Source organism: Chelmon rostratus, chromosome 8 (assembly GCF_017976325.1).
Source record: "Chelmon rostratus isolate fCheRos1 chromosome 8, fCheRos1.pri, whole genome shotgun sequence".
Taxonomy (NCBI): Eukaryota; Metazoa; Chordata; class Actinopteri; order Chaetodontiformes; family Chaetodontidae; genus Chelmon; species Chelmon rostratus.
In genome coordinates, this window is record NC_055665.1 from 6,277,399 (window position 1) to 6,293,495 (window position 16,097).

At 38.6% G+C, this 16,097-nt stretch overlaps 2 protein-coding genes across 2 annotated transcripts; one reads left to right on the forward strand and one right to left on the reverse strand.

Moving 5' to 3' along the window:
* Positions 1 to 189: 189 nt before the first annotated feature.
* On the reverse strand, positions 190 to 4,939 carry LOC121610929 (C-type lectin domain family 4 member A-like). The gene is made up of 8 exons (XM_041943257.1): positions 4,846 to 4,939; positions 4,243 to 4,323; positions 4,069 to 4,149; positions 3,875 to 3,982; positions 3,590 to 3,784; positions 3,061 to 3,221; positions 2,660 to 2,781; positions 190 to 1,051 (listed from the first exon to the last, which is right to left on the reverse strand). The coding sequence occupies exons 1-8, from the start codon at positions 4,904 to 4,906 to the stop codon at positions 880 to 882; spliced, it is 981 nt and encodes a 326-aa protein (XP_041799191.1). The 5' UTR covers positions 4,907 to 4,939; the 3' UTR covers positions 190 to 879.
* A 2,034-nt stretch (positions 4,940 to 6,973) lies between these two features.
* Positions 6,974 to 11,747, forward strand: LOC121610518 (tetraspanin-13-like). The gene is made up of 6 exons (XM_041942674.1): positions 6,974 to 7,185; positions 8,906 to 9,073; positions 9,291 to 9,371; positions 9,538 to 9,651; positions 9,750 to 9,866; positions 9,962 to 11,747. Exons 1-6 carry the CDS (start codon positions 7,123 to 7,125, stop codon positions 10,034 to 10,036), a joined length of 618 nt encoding a protein of 205 aa, XP_041798608.1. The 5' UTR covers positions 6,974 to 7,122; the 3' UTR covers positions 10,037 to 11,747.
* Positions 11,748 to 16,097: the final 4,350 nt, after the last annotated feature.

The window sequence follows — 16,097 nt, forward strand, 5'->3', positions numbered from 1 at the left end:
CAAGCAGGAGTAACTTGTGAGATTGTCGGGGACTATTTCCAGAGGTGGATGAATACACATTTGGTCTTCCAGAGAGTATTTATAGCAGGAAGAGAGTGTATGTGGGATTGCCTCTAAATAAACTGTGTGCTGTGATGAAAGAACCAGTGCAACAGTGTAGCTCACTGATGTTTTTTTTAATGGTTTTTGGACAATAACGGAGGTCTGTGACACAGAGGAATAAGATCTACACCACTTGGTAGGATCAGTTCATTTAGTCTTTACATGGGATTTCTTGGCATTAAAGTAAAAAAATGTGAATATCTCCAGACTTATGCTTTAAAAAGTAGAGTATTTAATGATGGTAATTTAGATTAACACTCAGTGGCCAATTTATTAGGTACACCTGTAGTCCAATACAACAGCTCCACTATAAAGTCTAACTATATAAAGTTTTTAATTTTCAGATTTGGTGACATTGTCAGAAATGGGTCAATTCAGTTATATGTTTATTTTTGAGGTCATAGTTAAAGTTGTAATGGATTACATTAAATTGAGAATGAGGGTCTAATTCTTTGTCCTTCTCATTTACATACATGACAGGGACAGCATATTATAAATTACTTTGGATATATAGCAGTCCGGTACAACATAACATACTGTTACCTCAATGCTAAAACATATAATTGAATTAACACTTCTTTGAATTGAACTTCTGAATATCTGTCTGTCAAATATATGTAATCAAACCTGTTGTATGTCACTCAAAGGTGAAGCTGTACTCTGCAACATTTGTAGAAATGGATTCTTGCATTAAATTACAAAAAGAAAAAAAAGAGAAAATGTGTTTATGTCAGTTCTGACAAAAAAAACAGCTCCGACAGAGCGATTCCTTAAACTCTAAATGATCAGTTTGGATAAAGCATCTGATTCTCTGATCAAGGCTCTTGTTTCACAGATCCAGCGGTTCCTCATGTCGCAGCCCACTTTATGCCAGTTGGCTAGAGGATCTGCTTGTGGCAGAGTTAGAGCACAAGACACACTGTAGCCACTTTCTGATGACCTCCAGTACCTAGAGAAGAAGAAGTTCACATCAGGATCAGTTGAATGGATTGATACTACTCTCGCATCTGCGCATTAAAAATTAGGCTAATTAGCTTACTTTACCTAATTAGAAACTGGAGACAGGAGGAAACACATATCTGTATGAAGCATAGACAGTATAATAAGTGGACAGAGCCTCATGGTCTGAAAAGTGAAGCCAATCAGGTGCCTTAAACCTGCATTCTTTTTAATGGCCACCAGGGGGTGATTGGTTGCAAAAGGAAGTCTGATTGAATGCAAGCTTATGAGGAGCTGACCCTACTTCTCCCTTGATTGATTACCTCAGTAAACAGTTTCCTGATGGGTTTATGGTCTAAATCGCTAGTTTCAAGTCTTCTTCAATGTAACACGATGTTCATTTTGTAAATTACTGTCCAATTAAGAGTAAAATATATGATAAAGCAGGGTATGTCCTAAAGCATATTAGTGTAAAAACAAATAACTGCTGCTGCATATTTCAAGCAAAGACACGAGAGCGGCATCAATCAGGAGCAAATAAGCTTCTTTCCCAAGATGTCTAACTATTCCTTTAATGCTAATGTCTACAGTTAGCAGTCGATAGAGTTACGTTATGTCCTCACTGGAGTGAGAGGCTGTGAGGACTATGAGCCACTGCACACTGCACTTTTACACCTTCACCTTCACCTGCACCTGCACCTTCTGTGTACTTAACATTTAAGTACACACACACTTAACTAAATTATATACATTTTAGTATATTGGTACATTTCATTGGTATATTTTATTTTTTCCTGTTATATACATTTTAGTATATTTCAGCTGCTGTCGGTACATTTCACTGGTATATTTTATTCTCTTGGCACATTTCACTGTATATTTTATTGTTTATTGTTTAGTATATTTGTATTGTCTTAGTATATTTTCATTTCTGGTATATTTTTAATTGCATTTATGAATATTTTATTGCATGTTGGTTTATTCTAGTATCTTAATTTTATTTTAGAATCTTTCTTATTATCTTGTTTCTAACATGGGGGTTGCAATGCAAACTTCATTGACATGTCATGCTCCATGACAATAAAGAAATCTTGAACGTCTTCTTGAATGTGTGTCTCAATGCTGTGTCATCTGTCAGGAAGTCTCTGTACAATTGTAACTGTCAGATTAATTGCAGGGTCACAGCTAACAAATCGCACCATGGTTAACCTTAAACCAGCAGAAGTGTTTGTGCCAAATGAAAACATTTCCCATGAGTTCACTGCTTCCTCCATCGTAGCCCTTTTTGCTTATTTTGGCCGAGAGTTTCTGTCTTTGGCGATTCTGAGGGACATGTTGAAAGTGATTTTCCCATCTGCTTTTTACTCATTTCACCATCTGCCACTTTTAAAAACCGGAGGAGGAACTTTGCTTCCGTCAGGTTTCTCGACAACCCAGTGACACCAAGTGTGAACGGCAGCGCACAGGAGGGAAGAGGCCGCCGATGCTTTTGCAGAGGGTCTTGTTTGTTTAGAGTAACTATAGAGCTACGTGTCTGAAATACTGCGGTCATGACTCATGGAGGTTAAAATGGCATATGTGGCAACTTTTAAATGACTGTGTGTATTTCTGCACTTACGTCACGGTGAAATTGCTTCCATCTACCCACGTCCATGTCTCCATCACTTCCCTGTTGCTCAAGCCAATCCAGTAGCCATGATGTTCATCGTTGTAGTCTTTTGTGTGGTTGTTGATGAACTCCTACACGAGTTAAGTTAATTAAGAAGAAAAATGATCTCTTTGTCTTTGCTTTAATATGATTATAATAGCAGGGAGGACAGGAAACATTAAAATATGAATAAAATGTGAAGAGTAAGTAGCTCTGAAGCTTAGGTGGTACTTTAGGACAATTATAATGGAAGGATTAACACTAATTAATCATCTTTTGTGTTCAAATTACTGTCCATTTCATGTGATCACACTCCCCTGTCGATGAAGACAGAGCTGGAGATGCTCCAAGTCGAACAGAATCCATCTCACCTGTTCCTCCCGGCTTTCTATCACCACCAGATCTGCTTTCATTTGTCTGCAGTTCTCGCGGCTTCCCTCCCAACTCTTCCAGTAGTAGTAATACTGATATTCAACAAACAGGTAACAGCTCAGCTGGAACAGCACCCAGCCGTCCAGACAAGGTTTACACACTGTCAAACAAGAGCAAGACAACAACGTCAAAATTACACTCATTTGCATTTGAATAACATTTTAACTTATTTTCTGTTTGTATGAAATATATATGATCAAATTAAAGAACAAATACATTATACGTTTATGATGATAAATACTTTTTCTTATATCCCTCTGTTGGATCAGATAATTTCCCCCTAAAATTAACAACGTTTCTGTGGCAGAAAGCTCAAGCTCTGTCAGATGAATCATGACGTATAATAATGTTCATAACTAAATAAACAAAAATCAAAATACCCTAAAGGTTGAATGAAATAACTGCATTAACAGTTCAAAATGAAGTGGAGACAAACCCCAAACAGGCTTAAGTATACCATGTTTCCACCTTTCTGTGGGCAGTGGGTATTCACGGGGAAGTTGTCATATTCCATGATGACTCCGATGGTCCACCTGAGTCCGTCTTTCTCTCTGTTCAGCTCGTCTGTCTGTCGCTGTAAGTCGGCCTTTTCTGCCCACAGCTGCAGATTCTGCTCTGTTAGGTCGGTGGTTTCTCTGTGCTGCTCTGACATGACTGTGTTGACTGCGGTCAGGGGGGAAACCGTTACTGTTGCACTCACTTTTTGCAGACACTCGGCCATGAAAGTCCTTGAAAACAGGCGGACAGACTTACAGTGGACACGGAGGGCGACAATGACCAACACCAGGATCACACAGATAATCCCCAAACCTGCGGCCACCAAATGAAGCAGAGTGCACTTTTCTTTTCTTTCACTGTCCACTAGGAACGATAAAACACATTACTTATTATACTTATTAATTGTATATAGTTATTTTTTGTTATTATTGTTGTAAACCACAGTTAACCTGGTGTGACAGGATCCGTCGCAGATGCCTCCTCCCTGGCCTTCACCTCATCATAGATTATTTCCAAATTGTTTGGTTTCTCTGCAAAAAGCAGAACGAAAAAACACAATTTATTTTACTTATTAATAGTATATAGTTATTTTTTTGTTATTATTGTTGTAAACCACAGTTAACCTGGTGAGACAGGATCTGTCGCAGATGCCTCCTCCCTGGCCTTCACCTCATCATAGATTATTTCCAAATTGTTTGGTTTCTCTGCAAAAAGCAAAAGGAGGTTTAAGGAAATGGAACGTTTCAAAAGTCACTTCCTGTTTCGCAGTTTTACATTTCTGTGTCTGGAATTTAAAGAAGCATTTACCGACAGCACAACCTGATGTTAACCAAAAATACTGCATATATTTATGCTGGCAGACAAAGCTATTGATGCTCTGGACATATTTCACTGTTTGACTGATTATCCATGGACATTTTAAAAATGACACAGACTAATATCTGATTCCTAACTGGTAAAGGTGGTTTAGAGTGTACTTCATGTTATATTAACTTTTTGTTGAAACTCTAAAGTTTCCAAAGCCATTTAATGCTGTTAAGCAATTTAAAATGCTGGAATGCTGGTATGTTGCAGCCACAAATATCATGTATCATAGATCAGCTTTCAAGTGTTGAAGTAAATAAAGTAGAAGTAAATGTATTTCTTTTCCATACTTTCAAAAGATCAGATTACTTAAATACAACTGATTATGCATGCTGAGCCCCAAAAGAACAGAACAGACTCACCGTGTGCAGAAATACCATCAGTCCTGAAAGTCACTGTCGCATAATTCAGATGTTCCTCCATTATTTGATCTGGTTTATCACCGAGATTACTTACCTTCTCTCAAAGAGAGAAATGAAACCTCAAACCAGACTGAAACGCAGGTTATTCTGAGTGCAGTTTGGTTTGGTGTCAGAGACAGAAAACCCACTGAGTGACTATGTGATTTGTAGTTCTTCTTTTTGGTAGGATGTTGCAAGGCTGAGTGGGGTTTTGGTGTTATTGACCGACTCGTAATGGGCAGGAGACAATGTCAGCATAGACTATGCAAAGGCCAGGCCATCACACCCCTCATCATTATGTATATAAAAAGGAAAAGTTCTTCAGTTTTTAAGGACTTATTCATGCCCTTCAGCATGAAGTGTGCCAAAGTACAGTAATCTGAGGACTTGAACTCTTCAGCTTTATGATAAATTGACAGAAAAAAACATCTAAAAATGCATACTGAAAGTGTTGATAACATCCTACTATAATAAACTCAACATTAAATAAAGTAAACATGCATGAAAATGTTTTTTCCACATTCGGGCAAATCCCTTATGATATGACTCCTGAGCTCTTCAAATGTTCTGTTTTAATCAATCAAATTCAACATTTTTCACACAAAACGTGATAACACTGTTTGTCCAGCAGATGGCGTGTTAAAACTATTTACAGACAACATACGACTGTGTGTTACAGGTCAATTCTTCATCTCTTCAGCTTACATTCAGTTGCCAGTGTATTAGGTATACCCAGCTAAAACTAATGCTGTCCAATACAACAGCCTTGCAGTAAATCTTACCTTCATTAAGGTTTTTGTTTTAGAGCACAACGAGCACTTTTCTTTTTGAATGAGAATACTGTGAATACTTGTACTAATACTGTACTTATAGATATATATACTTTTACCTGTAACAGAGTGCTCTTATAATTTGAATTAGTATTTTAATATTTATAGTATATAATAATAGAACCAAAACTGGCAGGTTGCCTAAACTGCTGATACCAGATTTTTTTTTTCTCAAATTAAACCAACATCAGTGTTTTGTTTTTTTTTTAATTGTGTCTGGAAAAAATGTGATGTTGCCAAATTTTATAAAGGTTTGTATTAGTTTCTATACATACAGCCAGGAGGTTAAGTTTTAGCCCACTTTGTGTTAGGTTTTTTTTTTTTCATCTCTGGTCAACACTGTAAGTTATCATCTGGATTTATGATTGAATAAAGAACATTTTTACTGCATCCTCCATTCTGCCGCAATCCCAAAAATGTCACAGTTTTAAGACTCAAATACAGAATATTGTTCATAATTACATCCCTGCATCATTCTTCTCCTGAGGCCTCAGTGTGTTGCACTGAATGTTGTTTTCAACTTGGACTGATGCATTTTTCCCATGTCAACTTAACAATTTAATGTAGGCGTTTAATGTATACTTTACTGTAAATTTATAACTGAATGTATGTAATGTAGGCAGCTTTTTAAAATAAATTAAGACACTCTAAAATCACCATGTGTGTAGCCAGATGAAAAGTTAAAACAGAAACAAACTCTAACACAGAGAATAATAAGCAATGAGAGGAAACAATTATCAATTAACAATTATGGTTAATAAAGAGAAAGAAATTGACACTTAAGTAGACTCACATGCACACAGAAGAACATATTGCACCTAATCATGTTTTTCACTTAAAAATTTGGTTTTTAATGTTTTTTCCCTTCACAGATTCAGAAATTAAAAAGCAGGCTGTGCACTGAAAGCATCTATAATGTCTATTTGTGGCCACAAGGGGGAACTATAGAGCACAATCATAGTGTGTATAAAATGACTTGACCCGCTTTAATTTGGAGAATCCATGTGTAATTAAAGTGAACACACTTTAAAAGACATTAACTCCAATGCGAACAGCTGTTACTCAGTGATGTGATGAAATCAGTGGATATCCTGTGTTTTCACCTCGACATCCAATTAAACACGTGTATATAAACATGAAGTGTAGGATGACGATGGGTTAAGAGGCTGTGATCTTTTACCCGCAACAATCCACCGGTCTTTGCTCACTCGTACCCGCCAGTGGAAAAACAATTATCTGCACCAGGAACAATAAGTGACTCATGCGCGAGCGACAAATCAGCGAGCAGGATCTCTGCAGGAAGCTCTGCCGCTTTTTCACCCGCGGGCGAGAAGCTTCCTGAGCCAGAGAAGCCTCACACAGCCTCACCGAGCAGACGTGGAAATATCCTCCGAACCCTGCAGCAGCGATGGTTTGCGGCGGATTCGTTTGCACCAAGAACGCGCTCTGCGCCCTCAATATTCTCTATGTTGTAAGTAGGAGCTCACTGCTGTTACACAGGTGGAAACCCAACCGAGAGCAAATAATAACTGCTTCAAAAAGGCAACAGGTGTCTCTGCTGGTGTCTTGACTGCGGCTCAGGAAAGCGCCTCATATTTGTGGGTTAAAGTGCTTAAAGCGCTGTTTTCTTGACCTGTTTCCACCTGTCCGCGCGCAGCCAGGTGCTGCCGGTGAATGATTAGGCCCAGTTTATGGCAGCTAATTGCTCTCGGCAGTGTTTAGTCAGATCCTTAAGCAGGATAAATCCTTAATGAAAAATAAAACCGAAGCTGCTTATTTCAGCTGAGGTGGACCTCTTCTATTAATCCATCCTCTGTATGCGAAGCGCACAAAAAGCCGCAAATCAGACATCAGCGTTTTATCGACTCTTCATCGTTTTTTTTTTTTTATTATGCTGGTAATTCATTTATTTCTTATCTCCCTGACTTGTGTTACATAGTAACTCTGGAGCTGTTGTGTATCCTCAGAAGTCCAGCTGTCATCGCCTGTTCTGCATATTTCAATTAAAATGTAAAGAAAAATTAATAAACGTTAAAATATCTAATTTAAAAGTGTCTGTTTTAAGAGTAAATCCAGTTGCCTATGACTTTAGACCAGTCACCTGGATGACCTCAGGGACAGTACAGTTCATAAAAGTCCTCAGCCAATAATTATTAAAGCTCCTACAATAGATGTGATTAGAGCTGCAATGATAAGTCGATTAATCAACCAATCAATTAATTAATCTGCAGCTATTTTGATGATCAAATGATCCCTTTTAAGCGAATATGGTCAAATTTCTCTGGTTGCAGCTTTTCTTTGCCGTACAGGACATTGAACTGAATATCTTTGGCCTTTTTGGACTAAACAGGACATCTGAAGACATCAACTTGAGCTGTGGGAAATTCAAACAGGCATTTTTCACAACATTTTAGACAAAGCATTCAACTGAGAAAATAATCGCTAGATTAATCAATATTGAAACTAATGGATTTAATATGACCTCTCGGTGGAGAAAGGCCTTCCACTAAAGAACAGCACATTATAACACAAAAAACACTTTTTAACCTCACTCGTTATCTGCTCTTTTTAGTTTAGAAGACACAAAGTCAGAGATTCTGCAACAAAAACCATATATTTATGTTATATTCTATGTATATTTAGTTACTGTAGTTATCATAGTAGCAGTGTAGTGTAGAAAATAAATGTAAATGTTATGTAAATCTAGATGTTATTTAAAACCAGGTTTTCTTGATGAACACCTGACATTTCGAGTCTTACGGCCCTTTCCTACACTGCCACATCTTTGATTGTACAGCATCAAGAGCTGTATATCAATCTATAAACATAGAAAGTCTAACATACAAGCATACAGAAGAATTAGAAGTGCTTTCTTTAGCCCTGAGTAAAGCCTGCAGTCCTCTTTCAGGCGGCATTAGACCCAAACACCCTCCACCATTAAGGATAAGGAGCCAAGAGATTTTAGTAAAAAGCTGAAATTGTAAATGTTGCCGCCTGACACCAGCATTTTAATATTTAAGACGGAGAGAAAAGGATGCATTAGTGTCAGTGATCAGCAACCACACACCATATGGCAGCATTGGCCCCCCATGCCACAGTTGCTTGTCCCTGGTGTACAGACTTCCTTAAAAGGGTGACACTGATTGTACTTCCTTCTCCTCTCGCGCCAACATTGTTTTCTTCCTCCTCAGTTGGTGAGTCTGCTGCTGATCGGGGTGGCAGCCTGGGGGAAGTGGTTCGGCCTGGTCTCCAGCATCAGGGTGGTGGCGGGAGTCATCGGCGTGGGCACGCTCCTCTTCCTGGTGGCCTTTGTGGGGCTGTGCGGCGCCGTTAAGCACCACCAGGTCCTGCTTTTCTTCGTATCCTTTGGTTTGTTTGTAGGAGCACGGGGAGTCACCACCTGATACTGATTGTGTGTCCAAGCAGAACGAAAAGTAAATAATCCAAAGCTCTTAGAGGATTTTATTCCTCTGTTTGTTTGTCTTTCAGCTTGTGTTTTAATGGTTCTTGTGCAACACAGTGAGATTTCAGAGTGTTGATTTTTAATCCGAAGTAAACTTCCTAAACTTGATCCAGTACATGATAATCCTGTTCATAGCTTTTGTCGTGCAGTTTTCTGTGTCCTGTGCTTGTCTGGCCCTGAACAAAGACCAACAGGTATGAATACTATCACATTTGCTGAGTTATGCTACCAGTGTAGATTTCACGTAAAAATCATGGTTGTTCATGTTGGCCACCTCCTGCTGCCTGCTCTCATGCTTTTCAAATAAAAGCAGCTTTTACATGTATGTAGACACCCACCAGGCTGTGGTTTTCATTACAGAACCGCCTGCTTGAGGTTGGATGGAACAAATCCGAGGCCACTCAAAAGGACATAGAGAAAACACTCAACTGTTGCGGCTTCTCTTACGTTAACTACAACGGCTCATGTGCTGCTGTAAGTACATCGTCATGGAATATTCTTTTTCCTCCTCTCTGGAGCAACTTGATCTCCGGCAGTAATCCTATCTTCTCCTACACTTCCCCTTCCTCTAGAGATGCTTTTACAACTCTCCTCCGTCTTGTGACACATGCTCAAGTATCATCCAGCGGTATGCAGGAGAGGTGCTGCAGTTTGTCGGTGGCATCGGACTCTTCTTCAGCTTTACAGAGGTCAGTAAAGTGTCCCAGCGACAAAGCTGGAGATGTGGAATTTGGTGTGAAACGGCTGCTGATTTGGACGCTTGCCTGTTCGTCTTCTCTTTCAGATCTTTGGAGTTTGGCTCGCCCACAGATACAGAAATATCAGAGATCCTCGATCAAATCCTGGAGCCTTTCTATAACCACTCACGATTTAATAAACCAAACAAACAAATGAAAAGTTTTTCCTCTTAACTTTTTGTGAGATTTAAAGTAAGACTAGAAGTGTTGCTGAGTAATTACAACTGTAGCCATAGCAACCATTACAGAACAATCATGGTAAAATGTAGTTTAACAGTAACACAAGTAGAGAAAAGTCATAAAGAGTCCTAAAGTCAGCAGACTGACTCGATAATGTCAGTGACGCAACTTCCATCTAAAGTTTGCTAACAGCTAACATTAGCTAACATTAGCTAAGGTTAGCTAACACTGCTTATACCTGATCAAGCTGTATCTACTATTTGCTGCTTGATGACTTTCATTGAAGCAGTTTTTGCTGCTGTGAACATTAAATGTGCTCCTTTTAAAAGTAAAATGTGACATTTAGAGAAATGAACGTATTCATGTTCTTACTGAGAGTCAGACGAGAAGATTGATACCACTGTCGAGTCTGTATGGTAAATCTGAAGTTACAGCTAGCAGCCAGTTAGCGTAGTTGAGCATAAAAAGCTGGAAGCAGGTCCCCCTGCTAGCCTGGCTCTGTCCCTAGGTAACAAAATCTACATACCAGCAACTCTAAAGCTGACTGATTAACATCTTATATCTTGTTTGTTTGATTTGGACAAAAACAAAAATGTAAAAATAATGATTTTTGACTGGTTTTTGGTTTTACGGGGTGCTTATGTGCCAGATGTTGTGACTTCCTAACTACAACAATTAAAAAACATAACATATGTTGTTTAGTGGATTTTGTGCTGTTTCCCCCTGCTTCCAGGCTTAATGCTAAGCTAAATGGCTGCTGGTGGTAGTTTCATATTTACCATACAGACATGAGTGGTATCAGACTTCTCATCCAACTCTCAGCAAGAAAATGAATAAGCTTATTTCCCTGGATGTGAAACTATTCCTTTAAGTGAAACCTGACACAGCGACGTATCGGCTCTTTACTTCTAATCTGTCTCTAAGTGACAGAGGTCAGCAGCAGCTGTGTGTGCTCACCATGCACACACACCCTATGCAAATAAAGTGCAGGTTAGCACCATGATGGCTGGATGACTGCTCACCACTCCCAGACTATTCATGTGTGACCACACACAGTGGTGCATTTTTACAGACAGTAGATTTAGGTGTCGGATTTCCTGGAAAAGATCAAATTAAAGTAAAACCAGTTGCACCTTGAAAGACGTGCTCTTATTAAACCAGGTTCTTCTTTTTCGGTGTGCATTTACTGCTCATTTTTATGTTAAAACTAAATCCTGCTTGATCATATTCTCTGTCTTACAACTTTAGTCATTTTCCGTTATTGTCCAAAATATACATGCAGAGTTGCAGTACATGTACATAAACTGTTGTAATTCTGCTATCAGGTTCTGACAGCGAGGTATGTTTTCACTAACTTGGTGCCGCAGGACTCGCTCACATTCCTCAGCCCGAACAGGATGCAGACCAGGAACTGTTCTTGCTGTTTAGATTTCTTTGAATGAGCCAACAGGCTCGTCAGGCGGCCGTCTAACCTGCTCACCAAGGTGACTGTGAACTCAATTTGCTCTCCTATTGTACTTCCAGCTTGTAAAATAATAATTGTGTGCACTCCATGTAATTAATTGCATTCATTCTTGAAAGACAAGGATTGGATTGTTTTAGTTGCTCCTGAGTGTCTGGTCATGGAGGGGTTAAAATAAAATACATATAAAGTATTGAAGAGCATTGCCTGTTTTGTATCATTCCTGTTACTCTTAAAACAGTATGTTGCAACTGCTTTGGCTCAGTTTTCTCTAAATAATTTCAACGTGTGAACTAAATGCACCTCATGTTGGCACACGTTTTCAGGCTTTTTACAGTGTTTTTTTGTTTTTGTTTTTTTACTGAATGTTACTCTTAATATTATTTTTAAGTATGTCACCATTGCCATACATCCAGCAATGGAAAGTGGGGAAAAAAAAACAGAAACAGTTTTTTGTACTGAGCATCTGTTAAGCTTATGCAAATTGTGGTATAATGCTGTATGACTTCCAGAATTACAGTATTAATGTGGTTTGAATGAAAAGCAAATTTCGTGGTCAATGTCTGCAAGTGCACAAGCGGCTCTGTCATACTGTACTGCAGCACAGCACCGCTTTGAGCTAAATGCTAATTTTAGTATGGAGGCTAACATGCTGACAATGACGATGCTAAAATGCTAATTCTAAAGAGGTATAATGTTTACGATGTCGTTAATTTTTAAGTATTTGGTCAAATTGAAATTTTTCGCATAAGATGGCAAAAGAGGAAACGTTGAGGGAGCATGAGAATGTTTCTAATGATGTTATGGAAACACAACCAGTTTCATTTCACATAAAGTACCAATTATCAACCTCAACAAAAGTCCAGATCTTACTCTGAAGACCAGGAATGTCCACAGACTTTATTGGCCATCCATCCGATAGTTGTTGAGGTATTTCAGTCTGGGCCTGACCCGGCTCGAGCCACACTGTGAATGAGTGTAGGAATTACTGTGATGTAAAGTCACTGTCTGTACTTGCAGTAATACAGCATGTTCAAAAAGGCAAGGGAGTAAAAGTTATTCTGGTTCTACATCTCTTCAAACACTGACTTCTGCATAGGCTCCACTTTACTCCTCACTGCCATCTGTATAATTGTAAAGAAGTGACCACTGCAGACTTGTTACTGTTTATAATAATAATAAAATTAATTCATACAGCATATCTTAAAACCAGTACAAAATATTTCAAAGTATTATTTGTTGATGATCATTTTATTTTAAATATGCAACAATGAAAAGGAAAACTCACTGCATGATGAATGACCTGCTCCACCATGTGACAGTTTGAGTCCAAAACAGAGTTTAACACCTCCACAGTTCTGAGCAGGAAGAGACTGGAAGTACTTCCAGGGTCAAAGGTCACTTTGGGCAGAAGCAGAGGGGAAGCACATGGTGAGTGTTTTGCTTGGGAATGTAAAAGTTTGTACCTCATGTAATGAATTATAGAGAGATTTAACACACATAAGTTTGCACTTGCTGACCTTTACAGCAGTTAACAGTGATTCAATGCTGCAAGATGAACAGCTGATGATGAGCTAAAATGAGCACAGATGGACAAAAAGGAGGAAGATAACTGACGAGTTGGCATGTAAAATGTAGGATTTAACAGGAAAGTCATCAGGATGTGCTTCATCTTAATCGCTGGAGGGGTAAAATGGTGCAAAGTGTTGTGACTTCTTCAGCTACAGATACCCTGAGTGAGCTGAACTCACTTGGATCCCTTTTGTCTTCCGTCTCCTCCTCCTGCACAGTCATCAAAGTGGTTTGTGTTCCCTCAAATTTGCGTTTTTTTGGATTTGCTGCTTAACAAATATGGCAACCTCCTGTCAGAACGCCTGACAGCTTCAAAGCCTGATCTCGTTGCTTGCAAGGCCGTAAGTCTGCTGCTGTTTCCAGGCAAGTTTTTGATGGCGTCCTGAAGCATGTCCAGCACTCTGAGGCTGTTATCCGGGGAGCTTTTATCACATGTCTGCACGGAGGCGTGGGCAGAAATAGTGTAGTAGTAATAATATTAATAGTTGTGTTTCGAGGTTTAGTTGACGTGGACGAGAGTTTGTCTTTGTTTGAACCAGAACTGAAGAAACACACAAGAATAATCAACTTGCAGGGGTTTGTTTTGTGAATTTAATGTGTTTGAGAGTATGACAGGATGCTCCTCAGTCCCCCAGAGGTGAAATATAGAGAATATAACTAAGCTCATTTACTTAAGTACTGTACTTATGTCTCAACTTTGATGTACTTTACTTGAGTATTTACATTTTAGGCTACTTTAAATAGAAATATAGTACTTTACTACATTTGTTTGACAGCTTTAGTTGCTCCTCTGATTAAGATTTGACATCAAAACCTATAAGTCTATGAAATATATCACATTATATAAAGCTTACACCTGTTTTTGCTTGTCACAATGAGTCAGTGTGTAGTTTGGGCTCCTTGTCACATTTTAGATGTGTGAGTTCTTCCAGGTTCACCAGAGTGATTTCCCCTCTAACCATCTCAGATGGTTTCATTTAAATAACTGTTTGAGGCACAAAGTTGTGAAATTCTCCTCCATTTACAAAAAAGCAAAGATTTAAGTGTGAAAAATAAATACAGATTAATATAAGATAATTTTTTACTTTTATTTAAGTAGGATTTGAAATGCAGGACTTTTACTTGTAATGGAGCATTTCTTCACTATGGTATTTATAAGTAAAGGATCTGAGTATAACTTCTCCAACACTACAGTTCCCTTTTCATTCTGACTGATCCTGCATTTCCATTTTTCACTTTCAGGAACAAGTGATGAGAAACAGTCCACTGAGCAGACGAGAGGCCACTTTCAGCCAAAACAAGATGAAGCAAAGGAACGATCAGGTTAGTCATCATCAGCTGGAGGGAATAAGAATGAGCAGCATGTAAAAGATCAGTCTTGCAAAACTATAGAATATTTTAGAAGAATAAAACTTCTGTGAAGCTTTACCATTGACATGATGGATCCTGATTTTATTCTAAATATATAGAATTAGGCTTGTGCAATAATTTCTGTCCTTCTAGAATAACATTGCTTTATTTTGGCCACCAAAGCGCTGTTACAGCATCAGCCCTGATACTGACATGATTAAGTGATCCGCCGTGATGTGACCAATCACATTCAATATAGTTTCATAGTCTGTCATTTTGAAACTCATTTACATTTATGTGGTCAAGGGTGGTCACAGCAATCCAGTGTCTCATATTAGTGTGAATTATAATGAATCCAATGAGCTCCACGCAGTGTGACACACACATTATGAATTTGGGAAAAAAAAGAGCGAGTTAACTGGATCTGTATCAGGAGGAAAAAGGATTGCTGTGTCCCTAATCGTGGTAAAATTAAGTCTGTTTGATATGATTAATGCCAATGACAGAGCAATATGATCATTTTGTTGAAGTTGATTCTCTAGAACTAGAAAAGTTGAAAATGTCTCTTCCTCAAGTTATAATCCTGTTTTTTATATATTTAACAGTTCCAAGACTGCGAGAAAATCAAAGCTGATTCCTTTTCCAAGTATTTTTAACCACAGATTGATGAATTATTGCAAAGTTTACTTTTTAACGCAACCACATGACAAAGCAATTGATTAGGATTCCTGACATTTGATAGAAATATTTTCAGCGCTCTCTGGTGGACAAACTACGCAATAGCAACACCGTTTCTAAATTACCACAGACATGCAGCATGCAAGAGTTTTGGTCACCCCTGATGAGCTAATATCCATAAGGCATAAAGTTGAAGATGAAACATCCTTTTCAACATTTTAAGCAAGATTAGTGCATTATTTATGTTTTAGAGGGAAAAAAGGAAGAGAGCACCATGCAAAAGTTTGAGCACCCCAAGAGATTTGTGCTCTTTTACCAAAGTCTCTGACCTTAATTAGCTTGTTAGAGTCATGGCTTGTTCACATTCATTTGAAAAGGCCAAGTGATACAAATTTCAAGGCTTTACAAATACTATGACTCCTCAAACCTTTTCCTAACATTCAGCAGCACTGGGCTCCTTTAAGCTGCTGCCTGCACTCTGAAAATTAAAATAATTGATTCCCACAAAGCAGAAGGCTCAGAAAAGACAGCAAAGCAGATGGTTCTACAACAGGATAATGAGCCTAAACACACCTCAAAGTCAATGTGGACTACCTCAAGAGGACCGAGCTGAAGGTTTTGCCTCACAGTGCCCCGACCTAAACATCATTGACAATTTGTGGCTAGACGTCAAAAGAGCAGTACATGAAAAATGGCCCAACAATTACACAGAACTAGAAGCCTTTTGCAGAAAGAACGGGTGAAAATCCCCCAAACAAGAACTGAAAGAATCTCAGCTGGCAACAGAGTGTTTACAAGCTGTGATACTTGCCAAAGCGAGTGTTACTCAGTACTGACCATGCAGGGTGCCCCCTTTTGCTACAGGCCACTTTCCCCTTTGCAATTTTGAAACTAAAAAATGGAAATACAAAAGTCATCCTGCTTAAAATACTGAAGAAATG

Bases quoted from the DNA above. Each gene is read 5' to 3' on its own strand.
- LOC121610929 (XM_041943257.1), bottom strand. From the start codon at position 4,906: ATGGAGGAACATCTGAATTATGCGACAGTGACTTTCAGGACTGATGGT. The intron at 3,983-4,068 runs GTTAACTGTGGT...TATCGTTCCTAG, and splicing joins GACGGATCCTGTCACACCAG to TGGACAGTGAAAGAAAAGAA. The intron at 3,222-3,589 runs GTGGAAACATGG...CTTGTTTGACAG, and splicing joins TACCCACTGCCCACAGAAAG to TGTGTAAACCTTGTCTGGAC.
- LOC121610518 (XM_041942674.1), top strand. From the start codon at position 7,123: ATGGTTTGCGGCGGATTCGTTTGCACCAAGAACGCGCTCTGCGCCCTC. The intron at 9,372-9,537 runs GTATGAATACTA...TTTTCATTACAG, and splicing joins CCCTGAACAAAGACCAACAG to AACCGCCTGCTTGAGGTTGG. The intron at 9,867-9,961 runs GTCAGTAAAGTG...CTTCTCTTTCAG, and splicing joins TCTTCTTCAGCTTTACAGAG to ATCTTTGGAGTTTGGCTCGC.